The sequence below is a fragment of the Vigna unguiculata genome, chromosome 1 (genome assembly GCF_037176805.1).
Source record: "Vigna unguiculata cultivar grain cowpea cultivar isolate G323 ecotype 2 chromosome 1, ASM3717680v1, whole genome shotgun sequence".
Lineage (NCBI taxonomy): Eukaryota > Viridiplantae > Streptophyta > Magnoliopsida > Fabales > Fabaceae > Vigna > Vigna unguiculata.
The window spans coordinates 34,004,961-34,027,154 of NC_140792.1; the positions used below are offsets into that span (position 1 = coordinate 34,004,961).

The following is a 22,194-nucleotide window of genomic DNA, read 5'->3' on the forward strand; positions in this document are numbered from 1 at the left end:
CAGTACCCATTGTTCGAGCTCTTGTCCAGGCAAGAATGCATAGCTTAAGCAAGAAAACTTTTATTGCTTAAGCGAAAATTTATAGCTTGAGCAAGATTGGTGTAGGGAAGTGTTTATTTACTTGATTTCTTCTATAATTGGCTATTTTACTCCTCAAAAGTATGATATATGATGTTGTGAATGTATGATGCGGTGTATTGGCACTGTATTTAATATGATTAGCATGAGATGATAATGTTCTAAGAGATAAGATGTGGACTTTGTGTGGGAATTTCATGGAGAAATCCCTTTTGATGATCAAGCAATGTGCGTAGTGACTTAAGATTCAAGTATTTAAGTAAGGTTGCATCCTGACACTCTAATGAATCAGTCAGACTCGCATAGGGTAGATTAGTTCATGTGGTGAGAGTAGCAGGAAGTCCTAGTCTCCGGACATAATAATGACCTTAGATGATCATGAACTAACCTTGTGTGTGGTAGGGTGAAACCTATTGGCAATGGCTCCGTAGAGCAGTAGAGACCACCACAAGTGTAAGCAACCAATGAATCCGATTTCATTTCATGTATCCGGATAATTGAGCTAGAGGGTCTTTTATTGGTTGCTATCACATGTTATTTGTGCTTAATAACTTATCTATTAAAAATTATTTTCATTAGCTTACCCTTGTTGTGTTTTACTTTTGCGATGATCACCAATTTTGGTATGAGCAGATGTAGAGACTCCTGATGATCGTACAAGTGGTGGAAATGCTGTTGTTTAGACTAGGTTTTAGTTATTGTTCTTTTGAGCATTTTTTTAGAGAACTGATCTTTGTAATTCATTGCTCTGATGAGCAAACCTTTTGACAGATTGTTTTGTGTTTCTAAGACTTGTTTATGACATGGTTATGTGTCCATGATATTTTTATTCCAGTATATTTTAGATAGCTATAATGGTAAGTCCTCTAAAATTTTATGTCACATGCTCTATTTTATTATAATATGTGATATTTTATTTATTAAAATTTTTTAATAAATGGGATGTCACAACTTATATATATTACATCTAATATATAATAAATATAATATTAAATAATGTCATGCAGTTCATTTTTTTAATATTACCTTTAATATTATTATATACATTCAATGCAATATATATAAAATTAAACATAATATTTATTATATATACTATAATTTTGTCAAAAAAACGTTTACAGTTGGTCTTCAATTCTTTTCTGATTGACTGAGGTGTTGTTTTCAGTTTTCAATAAATTATATGTTAATTGTTTTGTAATTTATAAAAATAAATCAAATTATATTTGTATTTATAGATAAATTTAGTATATTTATTAAAAGAATCAGTTAAGTTGTGAAATATTTATTATTATATTTAAAAGCCTTGAAGTAAAATTATATTAACAAGGTTTGTTACAAAAAATTTCTTTATAATTTTTTAAAATGAATTTAAGTTTTTCATAATTTAAAGTCATTAATTTAAATTTTCTTTTACATTTTTATTAAAGAAAAATATGAAAAATATGAAATAACAGTCATTGTAATTACTAACTACAAAATTAGTCATATAATTTTTAGTTTAGTTATTTTTTCAAATCCTACTTTCAAAAGTACTTCAAGATAAATTATATGTACAAAAGTCTCTATGATAAAAAAGAAATATATATTTTATTTATATAAATTTCCTGCTGTCATCAAATTTTAATAAAATTTGTTATAACAATATAAGATTATAATTCAACAAATTGAGAATTTATGTAAGAAGAGGTCAATGTACAAATTTTTTTTGGTCTTACATTTCTTCTTTCAAACAAATGTCAAACTACTATGTAATCCATGTTCTTATTTACAACATACTATTTCCACTTTAATGTATCACAATGATAGTATGAAAAATATGGAAGATGAAGAGCCTGAATATTATTGCTAAAAGGAAGTAAAAGTTAAATGTACAAAAATGAACAGAAATAAACTTATATACTAACCTATAACAGCAAGCAACTACTATAAATCATACACTATCAACAAACTAACCGTATACAACTATGCTACATACATACATCCTCCTCGTGGGTCTTACGATCAATCTTCTTCCAAACTCTCTATCATTCCTGCCACAATAAAATTCTCACCAAGGAACTCTTGTGTTCTTGTTCAACTTGGTTGAAGAGATTAATCAATCAACACTATAAATATCCTGAATAATTAAATTTATTTTAAAAATTTATAAAATAAAAAAATATTGAAAAAAAAATAAAAAAATATTATAAAGCAATATTGTTTGATATCATTTTGTACGTATTCATAATTTTATCCAGTATCATGTATGCATCATTTTGATGAGAATTTTTTTTAATTAATTGTAGGAGTTATATAAACGTTGTTCTAAATTTTATCATTCATTTTCATTTTAAAAGTAATAAATTAATTTAAAGAAAAATAATAAAAATATTTTAGTTTTAATTTTAAATTTGTGTTTTAATCTTTTTATTTTTATATTATCTAATTTTTGCTGGTTAGAAAGACATTCTTTGCCTTAAGAACCCAAATCCATTAATTCTTTCACCTATCTTTTGAAATGAATTAACAGTCCAACATTTCCTATTTACTTCCACCTCTCTTTTGAAATGAATTAATAGCCCAACATTTTCTACTTTCACCTCTCCATGTTATTCTTTTCCGGATTTAGATTCTTTGCTGCATTTCTTTTTGTTATGGATGGTTGAAAGGGGAGCTTAATTAATCAAATAAAGTTTTGATGATATTCAAAGTCAAACAACATGGTTAAGCATCATCACCACTAGTATTAAGTTAAATAGATCGTGCATGTTTAGGATCAATGTAAGTCAGGCCTAGAACTACTTAGATTAACATATTCAACACTAGCATACCTTTCACTTGACAGAGGGGGTCATGCCCTCCAATTTTATTTTTTATAATTATAAATTTTTATATATAATATTAAATATACATTTTAAAAGTTCAATATTTTTAATATATTTTATATTCTAATTTTTTTTATACATCTATATTTATATATAAAGGAAAAGTCCTTTTCAATTTTACCTTTTAAATATTTTTTAACATTAAAATAATTATTTTATTAATATTATCTTTTAAGTGATCATTTGTTTAATTTAACTATTTTTTGTTTGATTGTTTTTTAAACTTAATAATTATGAATGAAAATAAATTTAAAATTATAAATATTATTTGTATTTAATTTTATAGAAATAATAATTATTGTTAATATAATTTTTTTATTTTTTATTATCATAAAAAGGTAAATACAATATTTTTACTAGTGTATATAAAAAATTTTGATATTACTCTTTTGGTTCTTATTTTCGTTCAAAAATATTAAGTTGGTCTTTCAAATATTTTAGTCTCAATTTGATCCCGATTTTTTTAAAATGATGCAATTTGGTCCTTTTTCGTTAATTTCTTTTATCAAATCAAGTTTTTTTTTTTATCAAAATTGAAGTTGTGAATAAGTATGTTTGTTTGTTGGTATAATTAACATAATCCTAGTGTCAACTTTGTTGAAAAATCTTTGCAACGCTTCAATAAATTTAACGAAAAGAACCAAATTCCATTAATTTTTTTTTAAAAGTCGGGAACAGGACAAAAAAAAAACTAGATGACCAACTTGACATTTTTGAAAAAGATATGGACTAAAAGAATAATTCAACCAAAATCTTGGTACCCAAATTATTGGTTAAAGATTCATCACTGCTAACAAATCTTCAACTGCATAAATATAAGTGTTACATAATTTCTTAATGGATTAGCAACTTATCTAATGGATTATCAAAATGCACTACAACTAATGCAATCAAAATTCAACCACGATAATCGATTAGGTAAAATTTCTAATCTATTAATCTCACCATAAGAGTTCTCTTTTTAAAACAAATTTCAAATTCATTTTGAAAAACACGAAACTTAGAATCAAAAACTTGAGTTGAGAGATTGAGAAAAGGTAATTCTTAAGTTCTTGAGAGATTACTTTGCTGGGTGTTTGAAGAGATTAAGGATGGACTTAATATTGGGAGATCAAACTTGACATTAGGGACCAACTGTCATTTTTGCACAACAATAAGTGTATTTGTTCCTTTTCATTTTGAATTTTATTCCTTTTCTTTTTGAATTACATATTTTTTTTTCATTGTTATTCACTGTGTAGATGAATGTCTAGTTGCAATTGTATGAAGCACTCCATCTAGGGATAGTTCTTGATTAGTAAATCAAGTTCTTTGTGTCATTAGAGTCTCTAGGATTATTTAAGTGATCTTATAATTCTTTGATCTTTATTGATTTAGTGGAAATCTTATAAGTTTGGATTGCTTAAAAGAAATTGAATGTAGATTCATCTTGAATCGAATCAATATGAAAATATGTTGTCTCCTTTCTTTCCTTGTTAAAAAACGTTTCAAGAATCTTTCAAATTCCAGTAAATCTTGAAATACCAATTCAACACCCCTTGGTTGGTATATATTAAACATATATAATTTAATATTAATCCTTTATTGTGTCTTTAAAATACAGTGATAGACACTTATTTTAATATTTTAAAATTAATTAAAAAGTTTATTAAATACCAACATATAACATAGTATATTTTGAAAACTCAACAATAAACAACACAAAAAAAAGAATCTTGACTCATCTTTTCATCTCTCTCCCTCTTTAGAAATGGGCTAATAGGGCTAATAGCCCAAGTTTCTACATTCACAGTCCCTTTTTTTCTTTTAATACTACCTAAAACATTCTTTCCACTCAGAAGGTGCCACATGTACCAACTTTTTCCTCTTCCCACTCACTGACCTTTTTTCTGTACACTCATCCACACCCATCACTAACTTTCCAAAACCATATCTTCTTTCATCACATGATTCCCAGACCAACGGCACTACCTTCATCCCAATTCCGAAAACACACATCTCCATTGATCATCATCACCTACACCTCCATGATCTCAATCATCTCTCACAATGTTCTCCCTCCATTCATTTCCATTCTCCAATTTCATGACACACTCACACACACACAGGTATGTATCTCCATTTCTTAGACAATTCACATAACCACCATCCAATTTTTCACACCATTTCTACAGAACCATCACAGCTTCAGAACAAGTTTCACACACCATCCCTTCATCCTCTCCATCCTATTCCTATTTTTCGTTTTTCCCATTCAGATTCCATCACTGATCTCCATTAACTGATATTTCGAAACACACATTCACTATCATCTCCTTCATCTTCATTTCATTTCGAAACACACAACACCACCAATGCTTACCTCCATTATCCAACTTCATCTCCACAAATCTTTATTACCAACTTTATCTGCACTGGATCAATGATAATAAAAAAAAAACAAACGGGAATCTTTCGATACAGCCAACTGTGGAACTCTCGGGTTCGTGACTGGCGCCGAGATGTCGAGGCGGCTTGGCGGCGATGATGAAGCTTTTGGTTATGGAGGTGAGCGGCGGCGACAGTAGTGTGTGGCACGGCGGCCGTGGACCTGGCTCGTGTGTGCCCTTGCGATGAAGGAGAAAGAATGGAGGCATTGTCATTCCCTTGTGCGTTTTAGAGAAAATGAGGAGAGAAGTGTTGGGTATTGGACTCCCTTTCTATGTGGAGAAAAGGCGGCCCAAAATTTGAGAAGCCCATGTCTCACTTAAACCTAGTGGAAAGGAGGCTATGAAATGAAGAGAGAGGCAGAACAATAGAGTCAGAATATACTCAAAGCCTAACACATAGAGGGAGAGGTAGAGGGAAAATTCTGTTCACGTTTTTCATAGAACTGTCGCAGTAAATTCGGCGCTGCGGATTCGTTCACCGTTGGATCGGGCTGAAATTTTTATAGCAGGTTCGGAACTCATTGCTCTTCATTCGGACCGGTCGGATCTTTGATACAAAGTCTGAATTGGGAGATATTAATTTCGCACTGCAGCAGTGATTTGTAGAGGTTTTCCCCTCTTGTTCTTCTCTATTTGAAAGCTTTGTTGCTTTGTTATTTGGTTGGGTGTTGGCACTAATTTGTGCTATTGATTGAGACTCTTTTGTACTCTTGTTGATCATAGTGGATCTATTTCTTTGGTTTGGACGACTCGTGATTTTTACCCTTGATTTGAGGGGTTTTCCCGTTAAAAATCTTGGTGCCTTTATTTGTGCTTTTGGTGATTTATTATTGCTGCTCTTTGATTATTGCTCCTCATAGATTCTTGCAAGTTAGGGGAAATTATATCCGCTGCATTCTCTGGTATATTGTTTGTTGTTGTTTTCCCCATCAGAGTGGCATTAGAGCTCTTGGTTGAGCTATATTTACTTGCTTGAATGATGGAGGCAAATGCAAAAAGGGTTGCTTTGAATGGTACAAATTATCATTTGTGGAAGGGCAAGATGAAAGATTTATTATTTGTCAAGAAATTGCATCTTTCGGTCTTTACTACACAGAAGTCAGATTCTATGTCTGAAGAAGAATGGGATTTTGAGCAATATGTTGAAGATAATGTTTATAATCATATTGCTAATGAGACACATGCCAGAGCTTTGTGGGAGAAGATTGAGTCTTTGTATGCTTCTAAGTCGGACAATAATAAATTGTATTTGTTAAATTGCTTGATGAATTTGAGGTACAGGGAGAATTCTTCTATTTCTGATCACTTAAATGAGTTTCAAGGGCTCCTAGATCAATTGTCAGGAATGGGTATAAAGTTTGATGACGAAGTTATGGGATTATGGTTGCTTAATACTCTACCAGAGTCTTGGGAGGTATTTCGGGTTTCAATTACAAACTCTGCCTCGAATGGTGTTGTTTCTTTTCAGATGGCAAAAAGCGGTGCTCTTAATGAAGAGATGAGAAGGAAGGCACATGGTTCTTCATCTCAGTCTGAGATGCTTGTTACAGAAGCTAGGGGGAGAAGTCAGAAAAAGGAACATAAAGGTGGTAGAGAGAAGAGTAGGAGCAAGTCCAAGTCAAGATACAAGAATTTAGAGTGCCATTTTTGTCATAAAACTGGGCACATTCAGAAATACTGTTTTAAGTGAAAAAAGGAGAACAAAGACAAGAAGGGCAAACAGAGAGAGAATGATCATGATGATGATCGTGTCACTACTGCTACAGATGGTGATCTTGTTCTTCTTCGTGACTTTGAGTCAGTTAACCTTGTATCTGATGAGAGCATGTGGATTATTGATAGTGGTGCTACACTGCATGTTACACCTAGGAAGGAGTTCTTCACATCTTACACTTCTGGTGATTTTGGAGTGTTGAAGATGGGTAATGATGGTGAGTCTAAAGTGATTGGTGTTGGTGATGTTTGCCTGCAAACCAACATGGGAGTGCAGTTGTTGCTTAAAGGAGTCAAACATGCTCCGGATGTCCGTTTTAATTTAATCTCTGTGCAGTTGCTTGATGATTGTGGTTATGACAATCACTTTGGTTCTAGTAAATGGAAGCTCACTAAAGGTAACTTGGTTATGGCCAGAGGGGAGAAACAATCTAAATTGTACTGGACTAAAGCTTTGGTTGCTAAAGACAGTGTGAATGCTATGTATATGGAGGCATCTTTGTGGCACCGGAGGCTTGGTCATATAAGTGAGAAAGGGCTTAACTGCTTAGTTAAAAAGGATGTGCTTATGGGATTGAGAAATGCAGAATTGGAGAAATGTTCTCATTGCATGGCTGGTAAACAAACCAGAGTATCTTTTAAGAAGCATCCTCCCTCAAGGAAGTCAGAATTGCTTGAATTGGTGCATTCTGACGTTTGTGGCCCATTAAAGGTAAAGTCATTTAGTGGTGCACTTTACTTTGTTACTTTTATTGATGATTGTTCCAGGAAGCTATGGATCTATGCTCTTCGGCGGAAAGGTCAAGTACTTGAAAAGTTCAAGGAATTTCATGCTATGGTTGAGAGGCAATCAGGCAAGAAGCTGAAATGCATCCATAGTGATAATGGTGGTGAGTACCGTGGACCTTTTGATGTTTATTGCAGGCAGCATGGTATTAGACACGAGAAGACTCCTTCTAAAACTCCTCAGTTGAATGGTCTAGCGGGGAGGATGAACAGGACCTTGGTTGAAAGGGTTACATGTATGCTTTCGGAAGCAAAGTTGCCTAAGCACTTTTGGGGAGAGGCATTGCTTGCAGTTGTGTATGTTATTAATCTCAGTCCCGCAGTTGCTTTGAATACTGAGGTGCCAGACAAAATTTTGTTTGGTAAGAATGTTAGCTATGATCATTTGCGTGTCTTTGGTTGCAGGGCATTTGTTCATGTTCCTAAGGATGAAAGATCCAAGTTAGATAAAAAGACAAGGCAATGTATCTTTATTGGCTATGGTGAGGATGAATTTGGCTACAGGTTTTATGATCCTGTTGAGAAGAAGCTTGTTAGAAGCCGTGATGTATAATTCATGGAAGACCAGACCATTGAAGACATTGATAAGGTGGAGAAGACCACACCCGAGAAAGATAGTAATCTCACTGATGGTAATCCGATGAAGTTGCCCGCTCACAATTTGGAGAATGTTGAAACGGAAGCTCAAGACAATGAGCAACATGGTGATGTTGATGATCAACAGTTTGGAAGTGGAGTAGAGGTTCCAATTGACGATGCTCAAGAGGAACATGATGATGATGATCTTGGTGATATACCTGAATCACCTCAAGTTCAACTCAGGAGGTCTAATAGACAGAAACAACCTTCTACAAGGTATTCTTGTGATGAGTACATAACCTTGACTGACGGTGGAGAACCTGAGTGTTTTGAAGAGGCAAAGTTCATTGCTATTACTGAAGCATGCAAGGAATTGTTATGGTTGAAGAAATTCTTGCAGGAGCTTGGTTTTAGGCAAGATAACTATTCATTGTTCATTGATAGCCAAAGTGCTATCCATCTTGGTAAGAATCCAACTTTTCATTCTAGATCCAAACATATTGATGTGAGGTATCATTGGATACGTGATGCTTTAGATGCTAAGTTGTTGGAGTTGGAAAAAGTTCATATAGATGATAATGGTGCTGATATGATGACTAAAGCATTGCCAAGAGGAAAGTTTGAAGTTTGTTGTGAGATCGCCGGTTTGGCGGTTATCTCCACATAGTTGTGAGAGGGAGATTTGTTGGGTATTGGGCTCCCTTCCTATGTGGAGAAAAGGCCCAAAATTTGAGAAGCCCATGTCTCACTTAAACCTAGTGGAGAGGAGGCTATGAAATAAAGAGAGAGGCAGAACAATAGAGTCAGAATACACTCAAAGCCTAACACATAGAGGGAGAGGTAGAGGGAAAATTATGTTCACGTTTTTCATAGAGCTGTCGCAGTAAATTCGGCGCTGCGGATTCGTTCACCGTTGGATCGGGCTGAAATTTTTATAGCAGGTTTGGAACTCATTGCTCTTCATTCGGACCGGTCGGATCTTTGATACGAGGTCTGAGTTGGGAGATATTAATTTCGCACTGCAGCAGTGATTTGTAGAGGTTTTCCCCTCTTGTTCTTCTCTATTTGAAAGCTTTGTTGCTTTGTTATTTGGTTGGGTGTTGGCACTAATTTGTGCTATTGATTGAGACTCTTTTGTACTCTTGTTGATCATAGTGGATCTATTTCTTTGGTCTGGACGACTCGTGATTTTTACCCTTGATTTGAAAGGTTTTCCACGTTAAAAATCTTGGTGCCTTTATTTGTGCTTTTGGTGATTTATTATTGCTGCTCTTTGATTATTGCTCCTCATAGATTCTTGCAAGTTAGGGGAAATTATATCCGCTGCATTCTCTGGTATATTGTTTGTTTTTGTTTTCCCCATCAAGAAGTCACATGCCACCGGTTTTCAGTAGCGGTGGACTGGTGGTGGCGGCTTGGCTCCACGGAAATGGAGGCGCGTCAAAGGCCCTTGTGGCTGCTGTGGTCTAAGCTCAACGGAGATGGAGGCTGCCCTCACGTGAGAGAAGAAGATGAAGACCCTTATATCTTGGGGTTCTGAAGAAAGATGAAAAATTGGATCAGAACAGGTGTTTTACTTCGTGTACCCCACCCCATCTTTTTCTCTCACTCCATTTACTCCGTGAAGACCGTTGTGTCTTGAAATTTTCGAAAAGGAAAATTATATTTTGAGTATTGAATTTTGACTTTATCTTATAATATGATATTTCATCTTTTAAGGGTTTTGTACATTGAAAATGAGAAAACATAAAAATAAAAAATTACTTAAAAGATGACACCTAAAATTTTAAAAAAAAATTATCAAAATTTAGTAGTTAAAAAATCATTTTTCTTTTAAGAAAAAAAAAAATTGGGTCTGAACAAGTGTTTTACACCTACTCCCACGTTTTCTCTTACATCTTTTTAATATTTGCACCCTTTTAGTTTTCTGCACTCCTAGTCTTCACTTTATTTGCTGTTGGGTCTATACTGTTTGCACTCTTCCCGCACACTTCATTGTTAGGGCTTTAATTTTCTGCACCGCTATTGTCATTGTGCACCCCATGTTTGTCTTAATATTTTTGGTTATTGTCTTACTCTACGGACCCCTTTTAGTTCTTTACACTTGTATGCTTGTTGGTAAGACCATGTTTTATCGCTAGCTGCACTTGCACATTCACTACATACACCACATGTTATTTGTTCATTGCAGCCTGTTTTTACTATCCTCGTAGCCCCTTGTTATGGTTTGGAAATGGGAATGATATACATGTTTCATCCTCATACTCACCATAATATCTGTTTCTGTCTAAATTATTAAAATACTTATAGTCTCATTTTGATAGTCTCATTTTTTATGTAAAATTCTCGCATTAAATGGGTGTAGATATGAGAAATATTTAATTTTTTCAATTGTGTATTAGGATGAGGATGTATATATCCATCTCTGATCCCCATATCCTTCTTCCTGTTAAATTATTAAAATACTTATAGTATATTAAGTAACATTTTATATATTTATATATAAATATATACTTCTTATTTTCTATTTTTTTAAATTGTTTTGCTTGTCATAAAATCCATCTACATCTCCAAGATATTTTTTTTTACTTATCACGACTTGTATGCAATTATGTTCAAATGATATATGTCAATTAAATATTTTTAATATCTAACATTTGAATATTTCCACTATTTTATAATATTTTTATTTATTGTATATTTTATTTTCACAAGAGAATGTTTAACATTCTTAATTTAAGAGTTCAATAAGATAAACATTTCATTTACTAGGTTATATAGATAATTTATCTTTTTTATTCTATTAGTATTGATTTTTATTTTATTTGAAGAACTATTTTTTTTTGCTAAAACAATTTTCATTATCTTCCAACCAACAACTAGATTTATATTTGAAAAGTTTTTTTAAATCTGCAAGGTATTTTTCATCTTATCATATTTTTTCCATTGTGTGATTTCATTTAATGGCTTCTCAAATTATTTTTAAGACACACATTTGATCATTTTTTTTTAATATTTATTTTTGTTATTTATTTTTATCATGTAGAATACTATTTTGATATTTTTTATATAATTATTTTTATTTTTTAACTCATCATCATACACGCAATTTTATCATTGTAATTGTATAAATAAATTTCATTTATTATAATATTATAATTTAATGTAATTGTCATGAATTTTTTTATCACCATCCAATATATTTTGAAGTTCAAAAGATCAAATATCTATGTTAAATTCTATTATTATTAGTTTAATCTTTATTTTTTTGATGATTTTTACAAAGTGATGTATTATAATTTTTATTAATGTATAAAAAATAGATTAGCAAAATTGAAAACATTTAAGGAAATAGGCATTTAAAATATTTTTTAATTTCAATATTTGTTTTCCTTTTATACTTTTTAAAATATATTTTTAAATGTTATCATCTATCAACAGTTGCAAATTATAAATATTTTTGTTCTCATGAATTTTTATTTGGTATTCTAATTTAAAATTTATATAATTATAATTTCTTTCAAAATATTTGAAATTAAAGAAATAACTCTCTATTTAATATCGAATAATTGATAATGTTATGTTTCCTTAACTGAAATTTTGTATTATTTTATAAAAATTAATTAATTGATATTAAAATAATAGAAAAACGGATTTAGGTATAAATGTATACCCGTTATTTAGTAGGTATGTGAATGAGACAAAAATTTATCAGTGTTGAATTTAAACATGGAAATGAGAATGAACTTTTATTCGAAGATGAGTATGAAATAATGAAACTTATCTTGTTTCATCTCTACTTGTACGAACATTGTGTGCACTAAATTTCTGCTTGTTGCACCTCACATTTTACTATTTATAGTCCCTTTCATTTACACTCTATCTACTGTTTGTACCACGCGATTTCACTATTTACATTTCCTTACTTTTTTTGGGTTTAATTTCTATCCTATTAGTCATACGTTTACTTTTTTATTTAGCGTTCTATATTTTCAAGTGTTCACCAAATTTATTAAATATAAAAATAAATATGCTTTAAAGTAATATTAAAAATGTATTTTTAATGATAATTAATAAAAAATAATAAAAATATGAAAAAAAACATTTTTAAATAATTTAGAACCGCTTTAAAAATATTTCTAATTTGGTTATTTTAATATTTTAAAACTATTTTAGATCTACTTTTAATTTAGTTATTCCAAGATTTTAAAATCATTTTAAATCCAATTATAATTTGGTTATTTCAAGCACTGGCGGATCTTGATTAATATTTTAGAGGGAGTCAAAATAATACAATCAAACTTTTATATTTTAATTATTGTCCCTAAAATAAAGATAATAAATGCATAATTTAGTATAACCATAATTATTGTTATTTGTTCTTTCATATTCTTGAACTCATTAATAATTTGATCAAAACTAAAATTTTCAGTTATTTATTTTTCAATGTAAATAAACAAAATGTCAGCAAAAAATTCACCTACCATCTTTATTCAACAATCCTGTTTTGATAATCTTCCTTACGAAAAACAACTTTTCTATTATATTAATGACTCACCTCTAATACTTTGAACTTTAAGAAAAAAAAGTTATAATTGGACAATTGAGTGAGTAGTATCATGGTTCAGAATATATGTGAAAAAGTTGAATTTGTCTTGTTTTCATTTTCACACAATTTCCTTTTTTATCATTTTTAAAATATAATTTGTTCTTTTATTCTTTACCATTATTTTTTAAAAAACTAAGACTAAAGAATAATTTGTCATAATCTAATAAAAAATTGAGGCGTAAATACTAAAATAAAAATTCATGATAATTAAGCTAGAATTACAAATCGGTTATGAAAAGAATACACAACACAATATTTTTTTCTTCTATATTCTGAAAAATGAATATACAAAAAGTTTGTTAGATAAAAAATAATTTTAATTATTAAACTAATATTTCACTATCAAGTAAGACAAAAGATAATATTTTTTTCAAGAAGGGAAGAGAACATATAAGAGATAAGAGTAGAGACAACGATTATTTTTCTCTTTAAAAACAAAAAAAAAAACAAGTAAAAATAAAATATGAGAACAATATGTGAGAAACTCAGGAGACAAACAAAAAATATCTTAATAATTTTTTTTATTCTTTATTATATTTGATTTTAAATTTTATTATCAATTAATATTAAATATTATGATTTATAAATCAAATAAAAAATATTTAATTTAATTTTATTTGATTTTTGATATACTACACATAATTTTAAAAAGTTTAAATACTATACATAATTTAAAAAGTTTCAAAATCTTTAATTGCATAAATTATAAAAAAAATCAAATTTCTTTAGCATACATAATTTAAAAAACTTTGAAAGTTTTAAATACATAAATTTAAAAAAAAAAATCAAAAATTTTGGGTGTGCCATGGTCTCCCCTGCCTCTATTATAGTCTGCCACTGATTCCAAGATTTTAAAATCACTTTAGATGTATTTATAATTTCATTCTTCCAAGATTTTAAAATCACTTTAGTTACACTTCTAATTTGGATATCTCAATACTATGAAATCACTTTACATACACTTCTAATTTGGTTATTTCAATATTTTAAAACCACTTTAGATGGACTTCTAATTTGGTTATTTTATTATTTTAAATCACTTTGGATACACTTCTAATTTAGTTGTTTTAAAATTATTTGGAATTCTTTTTTCAATTTTATAATGTTGTGCTTCAAAATATTATATTAAAATTAATTAAAAAATAATATATTAAAACTTTTTCTATCCCCAAATGTTTTCAGCTTATAACTACGTGGTTCCTGAGTTTTCATCATGAATGGAGACAAGTAGGACCAAGGTTAATCATTTTCAGGTCCAAAAAATATATATTTTGTTTCTTTTATACACTATTTTATTCTTATTTTTGGAAAAATAAATATTTATAAAAATCACATCTGTTTTACATATTTAATTAAATGTAGTCGCTTATGATAGATGTTGTTGGGTGCTAATGGTGAAGCCCACTTCTGTTTTTAAAATTTTTGGGCCCAGTTTGATTAAACAAGCCTAAGATCAACCCACATGTTTCTTTTCAGAAAGAGAACTCTTAAGCTTTTCCTACTCAGCTTCTCTTATTCACTCAAAAAGAACTCACCTTTCTTTCTCTTCTTTGAAGTAGAAGCTGAGTTAGGGCCCTTGCAAAATCCTCCTCCAAGCTAATTGTTCATTTTCTCCTGGTAAGTCAACCCTAACTTTGCATTCTCTCATTTTCAGCCTTTGAAGTCTTATCTTTGTCTGAGTTCGATCACAGTCTCATGTTTTCTTCCCTTGTGTTCTTGCATGTTAGCTTCTTAGGCTGTATTTTGGGTTTTCTAGTGCTTTTCACTAGGAGTTTTCTTCCCCTCAAGTTTAGCATCAGTCAAGGTAAGGGAAGCTAGAACTCAAAAGCTTTTAAAGTGATTTTTCTGGTTTTTGCCTGAGATTGGATGTTGAAATGTACTGGATTGATGATTGTATGGAATGGAGTTGATTGCATGTTTTTTTGAACTGGAATTTCTAATTGATGCATGTGTGAGCAGGTGAAGAGTCTGTTTTTCTTGCCCAAGCGAACAACTCTCGTCTAAACGAGAATAATAGAAACTCACCCTTGCTTATGCTTGAGTGGTCGCTTAAGGGAGGAGTCTTAGCTTTTGAACGAGAGTAATCTCGCCCAGACGAGAAGGTTTAGCTTAAGCAAGAACTTGCAGTGCCACTGTTCAAACCCTCGCCCAAGCAAGAAGGGTTCGCTTGAGCGAAAGAATCCCTTTCGCTTGAATGAAAACTTATAGTTTGAGAGAGATTCATGAAGGGAAAAGTGTAATTGTTGGTTTTGTTTCATGATTGATATTGATTTACTTTTTAAAAGCACAAAGTATGATGTCATATATGTTTTATGTGATGTAATGAGACTAAAATTAATGTGCTTGGTATGAAATGATAATAGATGTGTGAGAATATATTTATGGTATGTAATGTATGTAATGAAATAAAGATTCAATTAGGACTACATCCTGACACTCTAGTGAATCAGTCAGACTCATATAGAGTAGACTGGTTTATGTGGTGAGAGTAACAGGAGAGGTCCTAGTCTCTGGTAGGATAATGACCCTAGATGATCATGGACTAACCTTGTGCGTGATAGGGTGAAACCCATTGACAATGACTTTATAGAGCGATAGATGTCACCACAAGTACAAACAACCAGTGAATCCGATCTCATTACATGTACCAGATAATTGAGTTAGAGAATTTGTCATGATTTGTTATCACATGTTATTGTGCTCAGTAACTTGCTTGTTCAAAATATGATGCAACTGTTTAGACTAGGTTTTAGTCATGACCCTTTTGGGAACCTTTTGGAACAAATTGATCTTTGTAATTCCTTGCTCCATGAGTAAACTTTTTCTAAATTGTTTTACATTTCTTAGACATGTTATGGTATTGTTAGATGCCCTTGATATTTATTTTCCAGTATATTTCGGATAACTGTAATGGTTGATTCTTATATACTTTATGTCGCATGCTCTATTTTATTATAATATGTGATGTTTTATTGGTTATAATTTATCTATTAAATGAGATGTCACACTAATATGTCCCTCACGCGTAATTACTTATTCCCAAATCCAAAATATAATTTTTGCAGACTATGTCTTATTTATAATTTTTCTGTAATTTATTTAGAATAAATTATAGTGACGATTCTAAATTTTATTTTTCAACTCCTAACTCCTGTCACGATCTAGATTGTGACATATATCGAGAATTTTCATCGCTATAAAATTAAATTAACATTCATTTACACTTTTTAGGATCAAAATAATCATTTATCTAGTTTTATATAGATTGAAATGGGATAACAAAATATAGAAAAGACATCATTAAAGCGATGAAAGGAAATATAATTTTAAATATTTCTAAAAAAATATTTGATCATAACATAAGTAAAAAAAATATTTTTCCTTTCTCAGCGAAATATCATTTTGATAAATTATATAATTTTAAAGAAATTATCACCATGATTGTTTAATTTTTTTAGTCCATTTTAAACTTTCAATTTTCATTATTAACTGTTAATTTAATTATTAGTTTTGATGTTTTTTTAAATGGTCTTCCAAGATTGAATTTACTTCTTTATGCAATGTCTTAGTCATGCTTATGGATTCTTCATATTTTATATTTATAGAGAAAAACACTTGTAATACGATACTACAATAACATAAAAAGATTATGTAAATAGTGCAATAAATTTAAGAATGTCATAGATATAATTTAAAATTTTTACAAATGCTTACCTTTTTATAGTATGATTTCAAATAAAATAGGTTCTTAATTATTTGGTAAAGAGATTTCACTGAATTAATTAGACTTTGTAAACTAATTATATTCATCTTTTTGACTTTGATGTTTCACATGTTCGAATTTGGACAATGATGATATTTGCATGGAGTTCTTGTGTTGGAGCTGCAATACAATCATATACTAATAAAAGTTCTCATATTATATATTTTTTAAAATTTGTTAAAAATATTTGTAAGAAAAATTTGTTTATGTTATTTTTCTTAAAAATTTTATTTGGTAAGTAACTTTTTCGTGGGTAATAATTTCCTACAAAATTATAAAATTTGTGAGTATATCTTACAAAATTTGTTGTAAAAAGTGTCTTATATAAAATATTTTGTAATAAAATTGACACCAATTTACTATATATTTTTTTTTTATAACAAAATTTATAAGTATTTTTTACGAAATTTTTTTAAAACAAAATTGACAGAAAATTTAAATTTTTTTAAAAGTGATATGATATGAAAGAAAAAAAACAGTTGATAAAGTTAGATGATACTATACATTTATTTATTTTGTTAATTTACTTTCTTAAGTAATGATTTGAAAAATAATGAAATACATATTTTAAGATATTAATTTGTTTCTATAGCAGATTATTATCATTGTTTTCAATAACTTTAATATATAACTCATATATATATATATATATATATATATATATATATATATATATATATATATATATATTACAATTAATATATATAATAAATATCATATTAAATAATGCCATGTAGTGATAATATACATTTAATATTATTATGTACATTCAATGCAATATATAAAAAATTAAATATATTATTTATTATATATGCTCTATTTTGTCAAAAAACGTTTACAGTTTTGGCTTTAATTTTTCTGAATTGACTGAGGTGTTTTCAGTTTTCAATAAATTATATATTAATTGTTTTGTAATTATAAAAATAAATTACATTATATTTGTATATATAATAGATGAAATTAATATATGTATTAGAAGATCAGATAAGTTCGGTAAAGTAACATATTTATTATTATATTTAAAAGCCTTAAAGTATAATTATATCAACAAGGGTGTTGCAAGAAATTTCTTTATAATTTTTTAAAATGAATTTAAGTTATTCATAATTTAAAATCAACACATTATAAAGTTAATTTTAATTTTATTTTACTTTTTTCTTAAAAAAAATATATGAAAAATATTAAATAACAGTCATTGTAATTACTAACTACGAAATTAGTCATATAACTTTTAGTTTAGTTATTTTTTCAAATCCTACTTTTAGATCAAAAGTTACTTCCACATAGATTATATGTACAAACGTCTCTATCAATAAAAAATATATTCTATAGCTTGTTTATATAAATTTTATGCTGTCACCAAATTTTAATAAAATTTGTTCTAACAATATAAAATTGTAATTCAACGTTGAATAAATATTTTTTTTTTGAGTTATTGTTCGGATGTTACAATAGTACAAGTTTCTTCAAAACTTTGATTGTTTCTTTATATTAAGTAGAAAGTAATTATATATTTTATTTATATAATTTTCTCTATTATAATATAGAGGAGAAAATAACGAAAATTGAACTGAGTTTTTTTCTTGTAAATATAAATTAAATTATGGATTTAATTTTAAAAAAATCTCATCTAAATTGTTTAAAAGTTATTATGCATAAATTGATTTTAGATAATTATAATTCATGTTTATTTCAAGTTCTTATTACTATTTATAAACAGACTGACTCAAATAAAATGATATTTGATATCTCAAAAATATAAAAAATGAAATTTTTTATGAATAGATAAAAATTTAGCAGAAGGACCAAAGTATTCAAGTATATTGTTCTCAGTGGAGTTAAAACTTTGAGTTATAATCACTGACATGCTAAGTAGTATATCGGATCCAGATTCTCTACATTTTTAAGAAAAATTACATACACTACTTACCTAATCCAACCATTAATATTACTAAAAATAAATTCTCAATTTACTAATTTTATAAAAAATAAATTGAATGATGAGATTTATGCAGTTTCACTTCTAGCAGATGATTAAAATCTCTACTATATATATTATGCATACTATCTATCCCCAACACAAACAAGAGTTTCATTTGTGAGATTCCAAGTTTTGCTTTTTAATCAGTTATTGCTCCTTTCTATTTCTTTGCTTGGTGGTGCAGACGGCAAATAATTTCTTAAAAATGTTAAACCATTGGTATGAGTGCATAACTCAGATAAAGTCTTTTTTTTTTCTCTTGTGGAATTAATATAAAGAAAGTGATGATGATATGTAAAACTTCACAAATTTCAGGACGAACAAGGCTTACACTGAGAGCGAGTGCCCTTACCATTGCGTCTCCAGGTTTTCATTTATATTTATTTGTCTCTTAATTATCACTCATCATTTTATTAACTTTTCTATGTAATCTTCAGTTTTTATTTATTCTAATAGATTCATAAGATTTCTAATACCATCAATGACTCTGTTGAAAACAAAAGCAAAACCATTTGGTTGTCTCAAACTTTTGCGATGAAAGCAAACCAATTTTCTTTTTTTTACATAAGTGAGATAAATTTGTGTGCAAATTACAGAAATGAACAAGTTTGAAAATGGATTAAATTATGTAGACTCCATACAATTTCAACTTCAGATACATAGGAATCGTAAAAAGAGTTATGAAGACTTTAGTAATAATAAAAGTGAAGTCATAAAAAATTTGGAAGATTTCAATGTTAGTATTTTGAAGTCTAACTACTCTACTCTTTCATGGTATTAAATCTTTGTGACTTTGTTTTGAAATCATCTCGAGTTTATCAGACTTTTTTCATGGCTAATAATATTTTTTTAATGATATTTTGAAATTTTTTTTTACGATCTTATATGACATCTTTTAAGTAGTGTTAAAGTATAAAAAAATAATAAAATTGAAAAATAGAAAGTCATTTAAAAGATATCACATCAAATTATAAGATAAAGTTGTTAAAATTTAATATTTAAAAAATTATTTTCTAATATTTTTTGACTTTTACAATTTTATAATATTTGGAAAAGCTTGCTCCAAATATGTAAAAAGAAACCCTATCCACTGTATGAATACATCTCAGGAAACTGAAAAAATAATTTTTTTTCTAATGGCTGCCAAAAGTCCAATCTCATATGAAGTAACCCTTGTTCTTGATAGAGTTCAAGGGGGTGCTGAAAATGGAGGCAGTTCAATTTGTGAGCATGGAGGAGTGTTTCGAAATGAGAGTGCACCACTGCAAGAGTCACTTCAGACTCAGAGCCAAGTGAATACACTTCTCATAGATAATCTTCGCATAGAAAACAACAACGAAAACCAGTTTGTGCCTAAGAGATCTAACTTTCCTAGGCTTGGTGATGGTGCCAATAATGTTGAGTTGGAACGGTGTCTAGGTCTCCCAGATGGGCCATCAAATTATAGAACAAAGTTACGAGGTGGAAACCTGGAATCGGGTCCTTTCAGGAAGAACAGAAACAACAGAGGGTGTTTGTTCATGGTGAATAATGAAAGTTCAGGACCAACAAATGGAATTTTTTCTTCAGATGGTTTTCAGAATCCTTGTTCTGAACCAGACAACAATGGTTCCCAAAGCCACACCAATGACACTCAATTTGATTTGAACGTGAAAGATTATCTCAATAGATCTTATATAGAAGACAACGATTTCATCTGTGATTTCGACAATTTACTACCATAAATGCTGTGGCTAAGGTCTCTAAGTACTGCTAAGAAAAACATGTTTTGTTTTGTAAAAGAACAATTGTATGTTTTGATTCAAGGAGCTTCTTGTTATATCCTTTTAGAAGAGAAAGAAAAAAGTAACCTTTCTATAAGATGAGATTAGTACCTATTAGTTTAAAATTAAAATTGAAGAAATTATACAAAAAAATTTCTTCAAATTAACTTATTTATATAAAGAAGTTAATTTTCATTTTATTTTTCTCTTTTTAGAAGGAATTCATGAAGAAATTTGTTGAAATAAAATAGTTATTCTTGAATCAACTTTCTCAAACTTGGATTTTTAATATCTGTTATTGAGCCTCGTTGTTGTTCATATTGTTATTCATTCTTTTTGTACATTTACGTTTTTAGGGTTAAATGTTTCAATAATCTAATTATAGATCATATCAATAATATGACTCATAAAGGACCGGATATGTGCTACTCCAAAGATGTAATGTTCATAATTTTCAACTCTCTCTATTTGCTAACAATTTTGTCTAAATAGATATAGTCAATTATGTCACTGAGTAATTTATTATGGAATTCAAAGTTATATTTTATTAGTCAAAGTAATTTAATCCAATATTGTTTTGGCTTAAAAGTTGAGAAACCATTTTTTTTTTAATTTTCCAAAAATCCTACAAAATAGTCATTGTTTCTCTAAATTAAAATGGAATTAAACAATAGTTTACTAATTTAAGGGTATCATAAAGGAAAAAATTAATAATATTTAAAACGTAACACAAATAATTTTATATGTATTGTTAATGTATAATACTTTGGAAACGTTCTTAGGGTGAAAGACGCTAGGCTTCATAGAAAAAAAAAGAGAAAAACTTTGTTGTTGGGCCATTAGCCACTTTTTCTAAGGAGAGGAACATTGCTGAGTGCTACTTAGAGTTTAGAATTTACGTTAGGACGAGAACGGTCGTTGCTATCAAATAAAGGGTTAAATATGTTTTTGGTTCTTAAGTTTCAGTCAATTTTTGAATTAATCTCTTTTTGAAATTTGATACAAATTTAATCTTCCATCTTTAGAAATGTGTGAATTTAGTTTTTCTTACCAAATTTTGTTAAGTTTATTTGATATTTTAAATGTATTTTATAATAATATTGAAGTTAACATTGAAGCGAAAGTATGTCAAACGATGTAAATAATTCAAATACTATCATGAAATGTGCTTGAAACGTTAGATAAACTTAATAAAATTTGGTATTAAGGACTAAATCCACACATTTCTAAAGATGAAAGACTAAATTGATATCAAGTTTCGAAGAGGGACTAATTCCAAAATTCGTTAAAACTTGAGGGACCAAAACATATTTAACTCTAAAATAAATAAGGTTTAATTAGTCGAATGGTACCCATTTTTGTTCAGATTGTCAGTTTGGTACCTGTTTTTAAAATGTATCAATCTAGTTCCAACATTTGAAAAAAATGTTTTAATCAGGTCTCTTTTAGACAAAAATTACTAAAGTCGTTAACTTAATTCATGACTTTTACCACTAAATTTTTATGTAAATATCAATACTTAATTTTGTAAGTCGTTTTAAATATCAATACTGTTAACGATGTTAATAATTTTTTGCTAAAAATGACCTAATTGAAACATTTTTTCAAAAGTTTGGACTCAATTGACAT

General features: G+C 29.0%; 1 protein-coding gene and 1 long non-coding RNA gene across 2 annotated transcripts; both read left to right on the forward strand.

The window, feature by feature from the left end:
• Positions 1-4,814: 4,814 nt before the first annotated feature.
• On the forward strand, positions 4,815-6,120 carry LOC146888887 (uncharacterized). Its single transcript, XR_014995057.1, has 2 exons — positions 4,815-5,050; positions 5,406-6,120. It is a non-coding gene; the product is annotated as an uncharacterized LOC146888887 (long non-coding RNA).
• A 3,758-nt stretch (positions 6,121-9,878) lies between these two features.
• Positions 9,879-20,526, forward strand: LOC146888888 (uncharacterized). The gene is made up of 3 exons (XM_085666633.1): positions 9,879-9,982; positions 19,118-19,168; positions 19,989-20,526. The coding sequence occupies exons 1-3, from the start codon at positions 9,879-9,881 to the stop codon at positions 20,524-20,526; spliced, it is 693 nt and encodes a 230-aa protein (XP_085522759.1).
• The last annotated feature ends 1,668 nt before the right edge of the window (positions 20,527-22,194 follow it).